At 40.1% G+C, this 20,578-nt stretch overlaps 1 protein-coding gene across 1 annotated transcript; it reads right to left on the bottom strand.

Annotated features, from left to right (window-relative positions):
- Positions 1-17,415: 17,415 nt before the first annotated feature.
- Positions 17,416-18,348, bottom strand: LOC308271919 (putative olfactory receptor 10D4; the record flags this gene model as incomplete). The annotated part of the gene is made up of 1 exon (XM_080708592.1): positions 17,416-18,348. One exon carries the CDS (start codon positions 18,346-18,348, stop codon positions 17,416-17,418), a length of 933 nt encoding a protein of 310 aa, XP_080564718.1.
- Between the last annotated feature and the right edge of the window lie 2,230 nt (positions 18,349-20,578).

The raw sequence follows: 20,578 nt of genomic DNA, 5'->3' as shown, positions 1-20,578 counted from the left end.
AGATGGCACCTCTCCGGCTTCTCTTCCGGATTGTGCTGGTTACCTCATAGCTTGCCAAATGGGCCACGGGATGCCCAACAACCAGTCCCCTGATAACACACTCACTGGGGTATGAACCATCCAATCAGTAAACGACCCGTACTTTGTGTGATCTTCCGCTGTGAGCGGAAGCTCCCTCCTCCCAGGTGCCTGATATAAAAGGGAGCTGGGCTGTCTTAATGAAGCTTTTGCTTTATTGTTTGCTTATCTCCAATGGGTGGCCTTGGGTCTTTCCTGTGCCGACCCTTCACATATTGAATAGAAGAAGTTATTGTAAACTTCCAGAAAGATGGCGACCTAGAAAAGCGGCGTTTACGAGTCCCGCTAACCATCTATCTCTATTACCACAAAATCAGCGCTTTTCAACCCAGAAAACACCATCAGCAGATAAATAAAAACTGTAAATACAAGGGACAGAGAAAAAGAAGGATAGAAGAACACCAGACACCAGAAAAGAAACCAGCCCGCATTCCAGCAGCCAAGCCACACTGGCGCTATCTTCCCTTGCAGCACCAGGCTCCAGAGAGGAGGGGACTCAGAACGGAGCTCAAAACTGGAGAGGAGATACCCTGGCCTCACACCCAAGGGCATAGCAACAGCACCATACTGCTGACGGCAGCAGAGAATTCACCAGACGGCTCCAGATCAGCGCACTCAACAACCCACCAGGCTCCAGAGAGGAGGGGTGGACAGGGAGCTGTGGTGAGCAGCTGTGGAACAACCGGGTATAATTCAGCAGGTTTTTCTGCGCGAGGGTCATCTAAATCTCCCAGGGGCAAGGCTCAGCACGCCCTCCAGGGACTCAGAGTGGAGCTCAAAACCAGAAAAGAAATACACCAGCCTCACAGCCAAGGGTATTGCAGCAGCACCATATTGCCAGCGGCAGTGGCAGTGAGTTCACTGAGTCCATGACAGCTACAAATCAGTGCATTCAACAACTGTGAATCAAATTGAGGGCCCAAAAGGATAAATCCCAGTATTGTAGCCCCAGGAACTTGTGCAGCTTTGATAATCTCCCTGGGTCTGAGATTCTGCAGTCCAACCCAGTGAAGGAGTAGCGGTGGCAGAGATACAACACCCTAGTCACAGTTCCCCATGGGAAAACACCCATCTGGCACCCCCATGGAATCAGGCAGCCTTGATTGGCTCCCAGGTTCTGAGACTTTGCGATACAACCCAGTAAAGGAGTAGTGGTGACTGAGATTACCACAGACTTGAGATCCAGAGCACCCTAAGTGAAATTGTAGTGACCCAGGGAAGAACCAAGAGAAGGCACAAACTTCTGAAATCATGGGAAAGAGGAATAACAATGGAGCAATGAATGCTCACAACCCCACAACATCAGAACCTGATAACACAAAAATTCAGAGATCTCTAGGAGATCCAATCAGGAAAATAACTGTAGAAATAATACAGGACTTTTGAAAAGAATTCAGAGAGAGTTGAAAAGAGATAGAGATGAAATCATTGAAGTAAAAGCCTCAATTCAAAATATAAACAATCTATTAGACCACATAGAGAATAGAATCTTGCTCTTAGAAGCTCCCTCCTCCCAGGTGCCTGATATAAAAGGGAGCTGGGCTGTCTTAATGAAGCTTTTGCTTTATTGTTTGCTTATCTCCAATGGGTGGCCCAATGGATCCAATGGATCACTCCAAAAATGAATACATAGTCTCTAATTTAGAAAAAAAAATCAGACAGCAGGAATCTGATATTGAAGAAATATGGGCCAACTTTAAGAGAGCTAACCTAAGCATAACTGGAACAGAGGAAGAAAAAGAAGGTGAAACAAAAGGGATCAATAATCTCTTCAAGGAAGTGATAGCAGAAAATTTTTCAAACATAGAGCAAGAGATCGATACACAGGTCCAGGAAACCTAGAGAACTCCCTTTAGACAGGATCAGAGAAGAGGATCCCCACACCACATAATTGTCAAAATGACCAATGTGGAAGCCAAGCAAAGAATCTTAAAGTCAACAAAAACAAAAGGCCAAGTGACATTCAGAGGCAAACCAAATAGAATCACTCCAGACTTCCCAAACCAAGTCATGAAAGCCAGAAGGGCATGGAGTAACATATTCCAAACTCTGAAAGAAAACAACTTCCTGCCAAAAATTTCCTACCCAGCAAAACTATCCATCAAATTAGATGGGGAAATAAGAAGCTTCCATGACAAACAGCAACTGAAGGAATTTGTGTCTTCAAAACCAGTGATAGAGAAAATACTCAAGGACATTAACTGCAAAGAAGAAATAGGTAATACAGGCCAGAAGCAAAGAAACAAGATTTCCTATTCAGCAGACAACTAATCAAAGAAGTATAAACAGTATCTCAAACAGAAATAAAATGCTAACATGTTAGGAATTAAAAGTTATATCTCTATAATCACACTGAATGTAAACGGCCTCAACTCCCCATAGAAAGACATAAAGTGGCAAAATGGATTAAAAACCAGAATCCGTCCATCTGCTGCTTACAAGAAACACACCTTACAAGTAAAGATAGGAACAAACTCAAGGTAAAGGGCTGGAGCAAGGTAATCCATGCTAATGGTACTCGAAGACAAGCAGGAGTAGCAACTATGATATCAGACAAGTTAGACTTCAAACCCAAACTTATTAGAAGAGACAAACAAGGTCACATTTTACTGGTAAAAGGAATAATCCAGCAAGAGGAAATAACAATAATCAACATCTATGCCCCAAACATAGGGGCAGCTACTTTCATAAATCAAACTCTTTGTGACATGAAGTCACACAGAAATCCCAGCACAATAATACTGGGAGACTTCAATACACCTCTCACAATACTAGATCGATCTTCCCGACAAAGGGTCAGTAAGGATGCCTCAGAACTAAAGAACACTATTAACCAAATGGACCTGTTGGACACATATAGAATATTTCACCCAACTATAGGGGAGTTTACATTTTTGTCAGCTGTTCACATAACCTTCTCCAAAATAGATCACATCCTGGGACACAAAATGAGCACTAGAAAATTTAAAAAATGCTACATACTACCCTGTGTCATTTCAGACGATAATGGAATGAAACTAGAAATCAACTCTAAGAAGACCCAGAGAAACAACATAAACATGTGGAGACTGAACACCACACTTCTGAATGAAGAATGGGTCATAGAAGATGTAAGAGGTGAAATCAAGAAACTTCTAGAAACAAATGAAAATAAAGATACAACATATCAAAACCTCTGGGACACTTTGAAGGCAGTATTAAGAGGAAAATTTATAGCACTGAGTGCTCACATAATAGAAACAGAAAATCTTCAAATAAATAGCCTAACGACACACCTCAAAGCCCTTGAAAAGCAGGAACAATTGAATCCGAAAGCCAGCAGAAGACAGGAAATTATTAAAAATAGTGCAGAAATTAACGAAGTAGAGAATAAAAAAACAATGCAGAAAATCAACAAAACCAAAAGCTGGTTTCTAGAAAAAATTAACAAGATAGATAAACCACTAGCCAACCTAACTATAAAAAAAGAGAGAATCAACCCAAATTATGAAGAAAAGATATGAAAAAGGAGACATTACTACTGACAGTGTAGAAATCCAGAGGATTATCAGAAACTACTTTGAAAAATTATACTCCAACAAAATGGAAAATCTGGAGGAAATCGACAACTTCCTAATTAAATACAACCTTCCTAAACTTAGTCAAGAAGATGCAGAGCACTTAAACCAACGAATAACAATCAAAGACATTGAAACAGCAATAAAGAGCTTACCATCAAAGAAAAGCCCAGGACCAGATGGTTTCCCAAGTGAATTCTATAAAACCTTTATAGAAGAGCTAACCCCAATACTACTCAAACTATTTCGGGAAATATTAAAAACCGGGACTCTCCCAAATACATTCTATGAAGCCAACATCACACGAATACCCAAACCAAAAAAAGACAGTTCAAGGAAGGAAAACTACAGGCCTATATCTCTGATGAACTTGGATGCAAAACTATTAAACAAAATACTAGCAACACACATTCAAAACCACATCAAGAAAATCATACACCATGACCAGGTAGGGTTCATCCCAGGGATGCAAGGCTGGTTCAATATACAAAAATCAATCCATGTAATTCATCATATAAACAGAATCAAAGACAAAAACCACATGATCATCTCAATAGACGCTGAAAAAGCTGTTGATAAAATTCAACATCCATTTATGATAAAAACACTGCAGAGAATTGGAATAGAAGGAACATATCTCAACATTATTAAGGCAATCTACAATAAGCCCACTGCCAACATCATATTAAATGGGGAAAAACTTCAAGAATTCCCCCTAAAAACTGGAACGAGACAAGGATGTCCACTATCACCACTTCTCTTCAATATAGTACTAGAGACTCTAGCCAGAGCAATAAGGCAAGAAAAGGAAATCAAAGGAGTACAAATAGGAAAAGAAGAACTTAAGCTTTCACTATTTGCAGATGACATGATACTATATTTAGAAAACCCAACAAACTCAACCAACAAATTCAGCAAAGTATCTGGATACAAAATCAATCTTAAATAATCAGAAGCTTTCCTGTACATCAAACATAAATCCACTGAAAAAGAAATACAGAAAACACTTCCACTCAGGATCTCCCACACACACACAAAAAAATACTTAGGAATAAACTTGACCAAGGAGTTAAAAGATCTCTACAAAGAAAATTATAAAACACTGAAAAAAGAAATCAAAGAAGGTCTTAGACAATGGAAAGATCTCCCATGTTCATGGATTGGCAGAATAAATATCATTAAAATGGCCATCCTTCCAAAAGTGATCTAGAGATTTAACGCAATGCCCATTAAACTACCAAGATCATTCCTCACAGACATAGAAAAATCAGTCCTTAAATTTATCTCGAATAGCAAAAAGCCCAGAATAGCCAAGGTCATTCTCAGCAACAAAAACCATGCAGGAGGATCACAATACCTGACTTTAAACTATACTATAAAACCATTGTAATAAAAACAGCATGGTACTGGCAAAAAACCAGAATGATAGAACAATGGAGCAGAATAGAAGACCCAGAAACAAGCTCACACACTTTCAGCCAATTTATTTTTTACATAGGGGCCAAAAACATACACTAGAAAAATGATAGCCTCTTCAACAAGTGGTGTTGGCAAAACTGGTTAACTATATGCAAAAAATTGGAAATTAATCCCACTTTCTCAACCTGTACAAAAGTCAATTCAAGATGGATCAAAGACTTGGAAATCAAACCAGAGACCTTGAAGCTCCTTGAAGAGGGTGTAGGTCCAACACTGCAACACATAGGCACAGATAAACACTTTCTCAACAAGACCCCAAAGGCACAACAAATTAAAAGGCAAATCAATACGTGGGATTGCATGAAACTGAAGAGCTTCTGTTCAGCAAAAGAAACTGTTAAGAACCTCAATCGAGAGCCAACAGAATGGGAGAAGATTTTTGCCACCTACACCACCGATAGAGGACTAATATCTAGAATATACAGAGAACTCAAGAAACTCAACACTAAGAAAACAAAGCATCCAATAACAAAATGGGCAAATGAACTAAATAGACACTTCACAAAAGAAGAAATTCAAATGGCCAATAAATGCATGAAAAAATGCTCAACATCACTGGCAATCAGAGAGATGCAAATCAAAACTACCCTGAGATTTCACCTAACTCCAACTAGAATGGCAATCATTCAAAACACAAACAACAACAGATGCTGGCGAGGATGTGGAGAAGTGGGAACTCTAAGACATTGTTGGTGGGATTGCAAATTAGTGCAACCACTTTGGAAAACAGTATGGAGAATCCTCAGAAGAATGGGAACAAATCTACCATTTGATCCAGCAATACCACTTCTGGGTATCTACCCAAAAGATAGGAAGCCAAACTACCAAACTAATGCTTGTATATCTATGTTCATAGCTGCACAATTCACCATAGCCAAACTGTGGAACCAGCCAAGATGTCCATCAACAGATGAATGGATTACAAAACTGTGGGATATGTACACAATGGAATTTTACTCAGCCATTAAAAAAAAAACTCAACTACATCATTTTCAGGGAAATGGATGGAACTGGAGGACATTATGCTAAGTGAGATTAGTCAGACACAAAAAATAAGAAATCAGATGCTTTCCCTAATATGTGAGAGCTAGGGAGAAAAGGGTCATAGGAGGAACTCTTGAAAAAGTAAATCCTATAGAGGAGCAAACAAGACAACCTAAAGGAGGAGAAAGGAAGGGGGGGAAGAGGAAAATCTCTAAAACACTAAGCCAGGGAAGGAGGGACAGGGGGGGAATAGGGTGGGAACTGTATAGGGGTTAAATCAGCGATGTGTACATGTTTGTACACAAAAGTTTTTTTACCCAATAAGATGTTTGAACTTGATGCACCAATAAAAAATTAAAAAATAATTAAAAAATAAAATGGTAAAAAAACCCCTACACTGAGATTCCATCTAACCCCAGTCAGAGCGGCAAGCATAAAGAAATCAAATAACAACAAATGCTGGTGATGATGTGGGGAAAGAGGAACTCTTTTACACTGTTTGTGGGAATGCAAACTAGTTCAACCACTATGGAGATCTGTGTGGAGATTCCTAAGACTTTTACTCAGCCATTAAAAAATCTCAATTACATCATTTTCAGGGAAACGGATGGAACTGGAGGACATTATGCTAAGTGAGAGATTAGTCAGTCACAAAAACTAAGAAATCAGATGCTTTCCCTAATATGTGAAAGGTAAGGAGAAATGGGTCATAAGAGGAACTCTAGATGAAAAAGAAAATCCTGACTTCCGGGAAGATGGCGACCGAGAAAAGCGGGGCTTAAGAGCCCCGCTAACAACCAATCTCCATTACCACAAAATCAGCGCCTTTCATAGCCAGAAAACACCATCACCAGAGAAACAAAAAAAAATCACCAGGCTCCAGAGAGAAAGCAGACTGAGAACAGAGCTCAGAGCCACAAAGGAGATACACCGGCCTCACGCCCGAGGATGCGGCAGCAGTGCCATACTGCCGGCGGCAGCGGCGAATTCACCAGACGGCTACAGCAAGCCGAGTTGAGCCACTGCAAAACAGCCAGGCGGGATTTCTCGGCGCATGGAGCATCTTAAGCTCCCAGTGGCTGAGCTCAGCACACACTGCAGGAATTCAGAGTGGAAATCAAAACCAAGAAGAAATACACCAGCCTCACAGCCAAGGGCGTGGCAGCGGCGCCATATTGCCACCGGCGGCAGCAGCAGCAAATTCACCTAGGCCAGTACAGCTACATCTGCGTACTCAAAAACAGTGAGTCAAATCGCGGGCCACAGAGGAGAAATCCCAGTACTGTACTCCCTGGGACCTGACCCAGTGGGGGAGGGGCGGTGGCAGAGATATCACACCATAGGAGAACTTGCAACCTGGTACCCCCCCATAGTTTAAAGCAGCCTCTATCGACTACCTGGGTCAGACACTCTGTGATACAACCCAGTAAAGGAGTAGTGGGGTCTGAGATACTACTGACTCGAGATCCAGAACACCTTAAGTGAAGTCATAGTGACCCAAGGGAAGAACCCAGAGAAGGCACAAACTTCTGAAATCATGGGAAAGAGGAATAATACTGGAGCAATGAATGCCCACAACCCCACAACATCAGAACCCCATAAAACAGAAAATCAGAGATTTCTAGAAGATCAAATCAGGAAAATAACTGTAGAAATAATAGAGGTGCTTCGAAAAGAACTCAGAGAGAGCCAAAAAGAGATAAAGGATGCAATTAATGAAGTAAAGGCCTCAATTCAAAGCACAAACAACCGATTAGACCACATGGAGAACAGAATCTCGCTCTTAGAAGATGATCATTCCAAAAATGAACGCATAGTTTCTAATCTAGGAAAAAATATCTGACAGCAGGAATCTGACATTGAAGAAATATGGGCCCATTTTAAGAGAGTTAACCTAAGAATAACTGGAATAGAGGAGGGAAAAGAAAGTGAAACCAAAGGGATCAACAATCTCTTCAAAAAAGTAATAGCAGAAAAATTTCCAAACATAGAGCAAGAGGTTGATACACAGGTCCAGGAAACTTATAGAACTCCCTTTAGACAGGACCAGAGAAGAGGATCCCCACGCCACATAATTGTCAAAATGACCAATGTGGAAGCCAAGCAGAGAATCTTAAAGGCAATGAAAACAAAGGGCCAAGTGACATTCAGAGGCAAACCAATTAGAATCACTCCAGACTTCCCAAACCAAGTCATGAGAGCCAGAAGGGCTTGAAGTAACATATTCCAAACTCTGAAAGAAAACAACTTCCAGCCAAAAATTTCCTACCCAGCAAAACTTTCTATCAAATTAGATGGAGAAATAAGAAGCTTCCATGACAAACAGAAACTGAAGGAATTTATGTCTTCAAAACCAGCACTAGAGAAAATACTCAAAGAGATTAACTACAAAGAAGAAATAGGTAACACACACCAGAACCAGAGAAACAAGAGTTTCCATCCAACAGACAACTAAGATTAGTTATCTGTGGAGATTCATTACTTATGTTACTCTTTTACCTATCTCTAAATGGTATTGTTTGCCTTTATTGTTGTTAATTTTTAGGATTTCTAGTTGGAATATTAATATACCTTTAGATGTAGCATTTGGAAATATTTTATCCCATTCTATTAGTAACTGTTAACTCTGTTTACATTGTCTTTGGATATACAATATTTTTTTTTTTAGGGAGTTTGTATACTCTTCTGTTGCCTGTGCCATTGAAATCATATCCAAGAAATCACTGCCAATTTCAATGTTGTGAGGTTTTATGACCCAGATTTTCTCCTAAAAGTTTATAGTCTTAAGATTTATATTTAGGTCTTTTATCTATTTTGAGTTAATATTTGTATATGGAATTAGGTAAGGGTCCAATTTTATTCTTTTCCATGTAATTATTATTTTCAACAATATTTAGTTTAAAGATTATTATTTCCACCACCAAATGTTCGTGGAAACCTTGTCAAAAATAACTTGACAATATAGGGAAGAATTTAGCTCTAGGCTTTTATTTAACTCCAATGGTTTATATATCTGCCTTTAGAAGAGTACTACACTGTTTCAATTATTGTAGCTTTATATGGTTTGAAATCAGAAAATATATATCTTCTAGCTTTGTTCTTTTTCGAGATCATTTTGGGTATCTAGAGTCCATATTCCATATTAGGATAGATTTTTTTTCTGAAAAATAGATATATAAATATATGATAGTTTCAGCTAAAAAAAATAGAAAAAAAATATTCTCTGGTAAGAAAGAAAGTAAAAAGAAATATTGAAATGTTATCTTTAAGTCATCAAAAGCTTGGTATCAGACAAATGAAACTGTTATGTGAGATTATCATTTTTAATTTTGGATAAATTGCTATAATTCTAGATGTCAACCACTAAGCCAAGCATGGGAGGGAGGGATGGGGAGAGAATGGGGTGGGGATCAGGTGGGGGCTGACTGGGCGATGTGTGCATGTATGTCTACAAAAGTTTGTATCCCACTTGATGTATGAATACAGTGCACCAATAAAAAATTAATTAATTAATTAATTTTTTTTTAAAAAAGGAAATCCTATAGAGGAGCAAACAAGACAACCTAAAGGAAGAGAAAGGAGGGGGGAAGAAGGAAAATCTCTAAAACACACAATGTACTTACACATATTGCAGTCAACCACCAAGCTAAGCAAGGGAGGGAGAGATGAGGAGGGAATGGGGTGGGAATTGGGTAGGGGTTAAATCAGTGATGTGTACAGGTATGTACACACAAGTTTTTACCCCAATATGATGTATGAATATAATGCACCAATAAATAATTTTTAAATTATTGTAAAAAAATAATATTGGGCTCGGCATAGTGGTGCATGACTATAATCCCAGTACTTGGGAGATGAAGACAGGGTTCAAGACCAGCCTCTGAACTTAGTGAGACCCTCAACAACTTAGCAAGAACCTCCTTCAAAATAAAAAGTAAAGCCTGTTATGGTGGCACATATTTATAATCCCAGTACTTGGAAACCTGAGACAAGGGGATCACAACAAGTTCATGCCCAGCCTCAGATGAGGCCCTCCACAATTTAGCAAGACCATGATTCAAAATAAAGAATAAAGCCAGGCATGGTGGTGCGCACTTGTAATCGTAGGATTTGGGAGGCTGAGACAGGATATTCTCAGGAAGATCTTGGAAGCCAGCCTCAGCAGGTAGTAAGACTCTCATCAACTTAGTGAGAACCTGGTTCTAAATAAAAATAAAATAGGTCTGTGTGTGTGGCTTGAAGGTACAATGCCTCTGGGTTCAATCTCCAGTGCCACAAAAAATAAGTAAATAAAAAATAAAGAATAAAAAATAGGACTGGGTATGTAGCTCAGAGGTTGAGTACCCCTGTGATCAATTCCCAGTTCTGAAAAAATAAAATAGGGCTGGGGGTTGGGGGTATTACTCATTGGTAGAGCACCCCTGGGTTTATACTTCAGTACCACAAAATAATTAGTTAACAGAAATTAATAGCATATATTTGATAAAGACACCTTGAAATATATTAAGTAGAGCTAAATTGCAAATAATTTTCTGGCTTTGACTGTATATATTTAATAAAATGCAAGGTGTTAGCCTTTTGGTGAGAACAAAGGCAATATGCACTGCTAGGAGAAAAAAAGAATGGAGAGAGATTTATGACCTACAGCAAGAAAGAACACCCCAGGAGATGACTTCCCAAGCCAGGTCTCTCTGACCACAGGAGGTGAGGATATTTGTATATATTCAAATTGGAGACTTGTATATATTCTAAAGGAGACTTGTGAATATTCAAAGTGGAAAGACATGATGTCACCTGTAGAGGCAAGCACATTCCCGAGCATGCCTAGTTCCAGATCATGCTTTACATCACATGATCAAAGATAATGAGCAAGAATGCCTCTGGGTGGAGAATTTAGCATTGTCTGAGATTTCAATGACCAAGGTTTATTCAAGGGCACCTAGAATAGAGGCTGGGGCAGGTCATCTAGCTTAAACTGGTTCTTTTTGGCTTTTATAAAAGACCTTATATAAAACCAAAACCACAACTTAAGGAAATGTTTGCAGCCATTTAAAGAGGCAGCAGTTTCTTCACTCACAATCAACAAAAGTGCTTGCCCCTAAAATGTCCTTACCAGCAGCTAACACACTAATTAAATATATCCTAGAATAAATGGATAGTCAGTGTCAGAACATTGAGTAATAAAAAACATGTGATAGGTAATGGAAGTCAAGAATGATTTCAAGGGCTCAGGATTTGTCCCATCAGTAACAAATGTTTGTTAGCTTGAAGTCATCGCTGCTTGGCAGGGGTGCACCTACAATAATACAGAATTTTTACAGGACCATCTTTGAAAAAAAGGGAAATCACTCAGCAATCCCTGTATTGCACTCCATGCTGAGCAGAGCCTAGTGTGGCCTCTGTTGGTAGTATCTGATGACTACGCAGCAGGCTGCCTGTCATGGTATTGCTCTTTTAGCATGGTAGTGCTACATTAGAGCTTTTCCCACTGTGAATGGATTGGTGTGCTTCACTAATGCTTCAAAATACTTTAGGACTACTTTAGAGGAGTAATAGTGTTATGATTAAATATAGACTGTCCCCTGAGAGCTCATGTATTAATGTTCAGGGTTGATGTGATTAAGTTATGAGGGTTGTAATCTCAGCAGTGGGTAAATCCATTATAATAGATTTACTGGGTGGTAACCTAGGGAGGTGGTGTGTCTGGAGGTAAGTCCCTGGGGTGTGGTCTTGGGGATGGTGACCTTTGTCTTTGAGTCACTTTGCTTGCTTGCCCTCTCTGCTTCCAGCCTTCATGATGTAAGAGCAAAGCCTCTGCTCTCCTCCTCCCTCTGTTTCCCACTGCCATTCCCTGATATCTGCAGATGTAACTTGGCCTGACATGGTCTGAAACTTGGATTTCTCAAAAAAAAAAAAAAAAAAAAAAACTGAGCAAATAAATCTTCCCTTCTCTAAATTGTGTGGTCAGTTGCTTTGGATTATAGCAGTGAGACTGTTGACTGAAACACAGAAACATTCATCTGTTCCATTCATTGGTAGCTTGCTTCAGTTGAGTTTTTGTCTTCTATTTAGGTGCTGTCATCAGGACATCTGATCATTCCAGAACTGTTATTGTACAAATATCAACCTGATTTTCTAAAGTGCATTTTGGAATTTCACTGCCTTTTCTAACTATGAATGAACTGGATATATTACATAATATTAAATATTTAGGGCTTCACAGATGTCTCTTTTGATCTAAGTCATGCACTAGTTGCGTTTGAGAATATGGTGTCCTGAAAATAAATTCCAAGTCATAAAAATAATTTGCTGATATAAAATTCCATATTATAAAAATAGTTCATAAAGATATGAAAATATCCATTTTTAAATCTCTTACCAACAAGGAGGAGGGATAACTCTTTGTGTCAATAAATTTCCTAAAGTGTAAGAATAATTGACTGATTCATAAAAACCTAAAAATTAACATTTATGTTGGGTTAAATATATCTATTTATTAACATTTTCTTTTTATAGTGAAAACTTTCAAAATCCTTTCTTCTCTTCCTTCTAGCTTTATAGAATCTATTTTCTAATCACCCAGTTAGTGTAATAGCACCCAGAATATCTTGCTCCCATCTGCCTGAAATTTAAAACTAATGATCCACCTTTCCAACTAAGGATCAATATTTAGTCAAAAATACTAAAGAGCTTGGTGCAGTGGGATATGACTATTTTCCTAGCTACTTAGATGACTGAGGTAGGAGGATGGCAAGTTTGAGGCCAGCATGGGCAACTTAGCAAGTTCTCAGATAGAAAATAAAAAGGGCTGTGAGTATAGCTCTGTGGTAGAGCACCCCTGAGTTCAATCCTCAGTAATGCAGGGGGGGAAAAAGACTAAGGATAACAAGTGCTAGAAAGGATGTGGGATGTGGGGGAAAGGGAATTTTTCCACACTGCTGGTGGAATTGTAAAATAATATAGCCACTAAGGAGAATAATATGGAAGTATCTCCAAAGAGTTCAATAGAACCAGCATATGACTCAGTATCCCTTCCGGGTACCCATCGAAAGGAAATGCCATCAGTGTGCTGAAGAGACATCCACACTGGCATGTTCACATGGTCCACCTGTGAGTCAGCACCTTAACGGGTCCACATGAAACTCCCTCTTCTCCACCTGCAGGGACACAGCAAGATGGCACCTTCTCACTGGTGGGTGTAGGTGCTAGTCAACTTGTGTGTATAGTCTGGGCAGTGAGAATAAAAACAAATATAAAATGCTTTGGTCTCTTTTGCCCAATTTTTCCTATTAGAATTAAAAGATAAAACATAGTATAGTTTGCTATGAGAAATGGAAGCTGTGTTTGGAGCACATCCTGAAACACATACCTACGATGAAATTTGTGTTACTCATATTCCCATGTGAATTCCTGGAACTTATGTGGTTGAAGCATACCTCTGTTAATTTGTGCATAATATTCATTACTTTCAGATGGTGATTCACTCCACTACTTAAGTTGTGTTAGGTATATTTCACATATAATTTATAACACCCCTGTCTACTGAGAATCTTTGAAGAAGAAGCTGCAATACATTAAAGAATTTGCAAACTATTTGACCCCAAGCTGACTGAATATGGTGGATGTAGATGAATGGAACCTTCTAGGCCAAGAGCCAAAATTACCAAGGGCTATCTTGGTCATTTTAATAGCCATTCACTATTAACTTTAGCATCTGACCTAACATCCACATGATTATTATGTAAAGTGCTTGGAATGTATCACTAAGCAAAGTAGACCTCTAGCCTCCACCAGTCTTAAGAATGCTGTAAGACAGCATCTAAAAACTATTGAAAAGCTGCCCACCTATGCTTTCACAAATGCATTTATCCAATGTGTTATGACTTTTGTTCTGTGGCCATAAAAGTTCATAGAACCCCTTCCATACAAAATATGTCATTCAGGTTAACATGAATTTACTTTCCCAAGCCAGAGTCACTCGTGTCTGGCTCCGAAGAAACTATTATATTATTTCTTTTAAAGCAGAGTCCTTATTTGCTTCACATATAATGAGCGCGAAGGGTAAGTATTGGGGCTGGAACCTAGGGTCATTCTACCTCCAAGCTATACCTCCAGCCCTTTTTTATTTTATTTTTTTAAAACATGCTCTTACTAAGTTTCTAAGGGGCTTGCTAAGTTGCTGAGGCTAGCCTCCAACCTGTGATCATCCTGTCTCAGCCTCCCGAGTACTGAGATTTTAGATGTGCACCACCATGCCTGGACATGTATATTTTATAATACTCCAAAATTCCATCAGTCTCCATGAAACCCTTTATAACATAAATACTATCTTGAAGCTGTGTCTTCTGTGCCTAAAATTTAGTAGTCACTTAATTAAAATGATTGTAGAAATTAATTACTGCATTGACTAGTTACTGTGAAAACAGGAGTGAACTGAAATTCAAGTGTCGGCCCTGGGATCCTTACGAAGTTCACCCTGTGCCTTCAGGGTTAGGGGCAGACTCTTCCTATGTTTTGGCTGTTTATGTCTCCTAATGAAGAACCTTCTCAATTACTAATTAACTCAGAAAAGGCAGCTGCAGGGAATCAATCAGGCACATCATGACCACACCCATGCAATGTTTTAGAAATAAAGGTAAACAGGGAAATTATAGCACTAATAATGAGCCTGAGGGATGCCAGAGTTCAGTGCTCCAGAGCTGCTGTTTTGAGGAGAAACCCAAGAGAAAAGGTGAATATACAATACAAGATGGTGAAAGATCAGCTGATGTTTCATCATCCCTCATTCATACATTCCCAGTCAGTAGTACCAACCCCCGGGGGATACAACAATGATGGGGAGACAGCAGTATCCTCTGGTGCAATTAGCTGGAGAGGGAGTACTGAATAAAAATATGGGGGTGTGGAAGCACCCAGAGGTGCACTGAGCATTTTTTTTTTCTGAGAAGGGGTAATAAGCCAGTAAGTCTGGGAATCTGTACATATGGAATACAAACATTTATTTTTATTTTATTTTTTATTTTATTATTTATATTTTATTTTTCTCTTTTGAAAACATTGGAATAACTTGTAAACAGAATGACTTTCACATTCCAGCAACCTGGATGGGGGCTTGAGGTTTGAGTTTAAAACTTTTGTTAAGGATTTATTGTGAATCAGCCCCTCTCAAGGCACTCGCATTGTTACCAACTCATTTAATGCTCCTAACAGTACTTTGAGAACATGGCTAGACAATCGATATCTTTTCCCAGGGTATTTTCACATTATTGAAAAGGCAAGCCTCTTATTTGAATATTTAAGATTTTTCTGGTGCTCATAAAGTTTTGAAGTGATTTTTATAAAGTGCAGTGATGAAAAAACACAAAATTTGAAAATCAAGCTATTAAAATTCAAGTATTCAGAAGTATAGCCTTAAACAAAGAAAACTGCAGAAATCCTTTCATATACAGGTGTGTGATCGAAGAGGAAGGTAGAGAGGTGGCACACATCTGTAATCCAAGGGCTTAGGAGGCTGAGACAAAAGGATTGCAGGTTTGAGGCCAGGCACAGTAACCCTCAGCAATTTAATGAGACTAGCTTCTAAATAAAAAAGCAGCCGGAGCCAGGCATGGTGGCGAACACTTGTAATCCCAACATTTTGGACGCTGAGACAGGAGGATCGAGGTTTGCAGGCAGCCTCAGCTACTTAGTGAGGCCCTTTGCAACTCGGTGAGACCCTGTTTCAAAATAAAGAATAAAAAATAGGGTTGGAGGAGTAGCTCAAAGGTAGAATGCCCCTGGGTTGCATCCCAGTACCGCCAAAAAAAAATTAAAATTTTTAAATTTAAAAGGGTTGGGGATTTAGCCTTTAGCATAATCCCCAGTACAGAAGAAAGAGAAAGCAGGGGAGAAGTCTGAATGTGGTGCTGCCTCTCCGTTTCTATTGCTCAGAGTCCTCCAAGAGCAAAAGGAGAAGGAAATGTGGCCCCACTATAGCCACCTACTATGACTTGTGTTTGCACAAAATGAGGCAAACTTTCACAACCTTTGTTAAATGTGGAACACATAGAACTGGTAGATTTATATGTCCAGAAAAGGGAGGAGAAAAGCACGTGGCATATTTATACTTTCAGAAAATACTAATTTATGTATAAATGTGAAAAGTAAGGCAACAAAATGATAGACTGCAATCAGATCAGCCAGCCTCAGAAGGGCAAGGGTGGCATGTGAATCCTTGCAAGAAAATCAGAAACATAAGGAACTTTAAATAATGTGGAGAGACCCCTAGCACAGTGGAAGGAGTAGGGACTTAAGGAGGGGAAGAGATTGCGGAAGGAAGCAGTTCTAATAATATTAATAATACTATGGGAATATGTAAAGGTATTGCAACCAATTTCACTAACACGTGTGGGGAGGGAAGAGGGGAAACAGGGTGGGGCACGGAGGGAAATACATTAAGAACTGTGTGCATACGTGATTTTATCACACTGAATTATACATCATAATTGCACTGCACTAATAAGACAATCTTTTTTAAAGAAAACATCAACACACGGTGACACCATCAGAAACCAAGGGCATCGCTGACCTCTTGTGCAGGGCTCTCAGCCTCATTTCAACCATTCTTCATCTGATCATTTCAGTTCCCCCATCATCTTAGCCAAGAGCTAGTCAGCATGGTGTCCAGCTTGTTGTGTCCATGGTGCCATCTTCTGGACAAAGAGAAGTACTTTACCTTGATTCATAAACCAGGCTCAAGGACAGGATTACACCACCAAGAACTGTATTAGAAATAGAAATCATTGTCCCTTCCAATATCAGAAATTAAGAACCTCTGGTTATTTTTTAAAACCATTAATAGCCATTAACTATAATGTTGTATGATTTTTAGCTTTGAGATGATCCTTAAAATGACCAAATTCAACTTCTTCACTTTAAGATGTTGAAATTACAGTTAGCTGGGCATAATGACACATGCCTGTAATCCCAGCACTTGGTAAACTGAGACAGAAAGATTGCAGAATCAAAGCCAGCCTCAGCAACTTAATGAGATATTCAGCAGCCTAGCAAGATTGTTTCAAAACAAAATAGGATGGAGGTGTAGCTCAAAGGTAGAATGCCCCTGGGTCCAAACTCCAGTATCAAAGAAAAAGAGAGAGGAGGAAAGAGATGAGGAGGAAGAGGAGGAGAAAGAGGAGAAGGAGGAGGTGGAGGAGGAGGAGGAGGAGGAGGAGGAGGAGGAGGAGGAAAGGAGGAGAAAGAGGAGGAGGAGGAGAAAAATTGGTTCCAGATAAACACCAAAGTCATAAAGACAGATGATGAGATAATGACTTGCAGCTCACTCCCCAGGAGTCTTCGATCCTTGGGTCAGTGTCTTCCTCAGAGCCATCTTCACCTCTTTGTTTCTCAGGGAGTAGATCAGAGGATTCAGAGAGGGGGTCACAATATTATTCAACACCTGCACCACAGAGTCCAGCCAAGGGCTGGAGGCAGGCCGGAGGTAAATGAGGACCACTGGTCCATAGAAGAGCAGGATGGAAGTCATGTGGGCGCTGCAGGTGGAAAAGGCTCTCCGCCTGCCTGCTGAGGAATTCATTTTCAATATGGAGAGAACAATGCAGGTGTAAGAGGCAAGGACAAGGAGAAGACACACAAGTGCAATGAGACCAACGTTGATGAAACTCACCGCCTGTGCTAGCGAGGTGTCAGTGCAGGCCAGAGCCAGCACCACTGGTATATCACAGAAAAAATTGTCCACTGCATTGGGACCACAGTAGGGCAGCTTAAAGATGAGGAATGTGAGCACAGATGCATGCAGACAACTCCCCACCCAAGTGCCTAGAGTCAGGGCTGCACACGCCCGATGGCTCATGATGACTGTATACCGCAGAGGGTGACAGATGGCTGCAAAGCGGTCGTAGGCCATCACTGTGTACAGGAAACACTCACTGCAGCCCAGGAAGTGGTAGAAGAAGAGTTGGGAGGCACAGCCCTGGTACGAGATGGTACGGCTTTGTCCCGTTAGGTAGAGCATCATTTTGGGAGAACTCACAGAAGGGAAGAAGATGTCAACCACTGATAGGTTTCCCAGGAGGAAATACATAGGCGTGTGGAGGCTGGGGGAGGTGAGAATCACCAGGAGAATGAGCAGGTTCCCCAGCAGCGTGAGCAGGTAGAAGGCCAGGAACAGGACAAAGAGCCCATTTTCCAGCCCCTTTGTATGAGGGATTCCCATCAGAAGGAACTCAGTTACTGGTGTGTGATTCCTCATCCTTGGGTCTAATTAGTCTAGGGCGAGCAACGACTAGCCTGTACATGGAGGGGAACCTCTCTAAAAGCAACTAACACTTTCAGAAACTCACTGGGAGCCAAAAGTTGTGATGTGTCATAAATAATTTCTAAATGGGAGTCATTCTAATCCTGTCACTAAGTAATGTATGGCATAGAGTAATTCTTTTATTTATTTTTCAACTGTTTCCCCAAATTAAGGGAACTGCTAACCCTAAAGGAAGTATAGAACAGGCAGCATAGTATTAATATTTTATGCTGTGTAAAGTCTTTTAATTGATATAGACTTGAGTTTAAATGTCATATTTGTTCCCATTTTGTGACTTCAGATAACTTTGGAAAAAATATTTAAATTTTCTCTTAATCTCTATTTAGAGTATGCTAATTTCTTTGGTTATATTTTAATATAAACAAATGATTTAGATTAACTCGGCCCTACCCATCCTTGTTTTTTTTTTAATTATTCCACAGCTGGGCACAGTGGCACATACCTATAATTACAGTATTTGGGAGGCTGAGACATAAAGACTATAAGTTTAAGGCCAGCCTCAACAACTTAGCAAGAATCCAGCAATTTAGTGAGACCTAGTATCAAAATTAAAAACAGAAAAGGGCTGGGGGCACAGCTGGAAGGTAGAATGCCCCCTAAGTTCAATCCCCAGCCCCAGAAAAAAAAGGTATATATTCAAGATACTAAGATTCTGATTTTAACCAGCCTTTCTTCCATGACATTTATGTAGAGTAACAAACAACGGTCCTGATTGCTGTTGCGGCAGATGATTCATGAAGTTTCTCCATCTCAGTGAGAACAACTGAAAACTGAAAATCATCTATGGCATAAAAGAGAAAAGAATGGGAAAGATGATTTTAATAAAGCAGTATACAATTTCCAATGTTGAAAAAAAAAACAAGGATCAGTTTCAGTATGGAGTTTAGCCTCTCCATCCCAAAGCTGTCTGCATCAAGATTAAGCATAGGGGGTCACCGTGGGGGAGAAAGTTATAGTCACACTTCAGTGGCCAGGTAAGCTCAAGAGAAAACACCACGCAGTCCACTCAGCAAGGACTAAGACAAACTCAAGCTGAACTCACCCATACTCCTCGCCCTCTGTGAGCACATATAACCCTCAGAGGAGGAGAAGAAAGCACGCCAGAGAAAAGCACTTACAGACTGAAGGGAAACATGAATAACCATAATACGCTGAGGCCTGGCCCCACTTCCACAGCTCCCAAGTTCCCCTTGCCCTTACAGGATGTGGAGCAGAACAGGCAGGCTCAGAAACAGGTTTCTCCTCCTCAGGCTCACTCAGGCCCTAAAGTCTAGAACCAGCAGTGTCCCTGGCCCCAGAGTAAAGAAGCAGCAACCACCCCCTCAGGAGAGAATAAGTGTCTTGACTTCCTCTGGGACCCTGCTCCCTAGTGGGTGCTGACTTCATGGCGGAGCCCATAGAGAGAAAATACAGTGGAGCCGTCCCTCTCCTCTCTGCTCTTCTTCTCCACCCCGCCCCACCACCCCCTCGTTCCTTCTTAGACTAATATGTACTTAGGATGGATGGAAAAGGAAATATTATGCTAAGTGACATCATCCAGTCTTGGAAAGTCAAGAGTATATTCCATATATTTTCTCTTGTATATGGAAGCTAGAGAGAAAATAGGAAATAAAAAGGATTTTAGATAAATAAGGAGAGAGACCAGTAGAAGAGTGGGAGGGGTTGGGGGAGGGATATAGAAAACAGGAAAAGGAAGATGGAGGAACGGAAGAGTTCAAATAAGGTTCCATCCACACATGAAGGTATCACTACCAACCTCACCACCATGTACATGGAGGGAGGGGGGAGCGGGAGGGGTGCCGGGTGCCATGCCCAGGGAAGCACACCAAGTGCTGTGCCCTGCACATTTGTACCACTCTACATCTCACTGTGCTGTGTAATTACAATGCACCAATTAAAGTATAAAAGCAAATAAAATGCAGTTACTTAGTGCCACTTAGGTATATTCTGTTTTGAAAATTTTTTGATTATAACTCTTGAGAATGATTTTCCTGTTGTAGAGAGTCATGCCTATCTTGGTTTCAGATATTTGAAACTGCCCAGTGATCCTGTGACTTGAAGGATCTCAATTTGAAGAAAGAGCTGGAGATTAGGAAAGAAACTCCACTAAAAGAAAAGAAGCAATACCCACTCACTGCTGGTGCTAACAAAACAACACATAAAG

This window comes from Muscardinus avellanarius (genome assembly GCF_963383645.1).
Source record: "Muscardinus avellanarius genome assembly, chromosome: 1".
NCBI classification, from domain to species: Eukaryota; Metazoa; Chordata; class Mammalia; order Rodentia; family Gliridae; genus Muscardinus; species Muscardinus avellanarius.
This window is presented reverse-complemented; position numbering and strand designations above follow the sequence as displayed.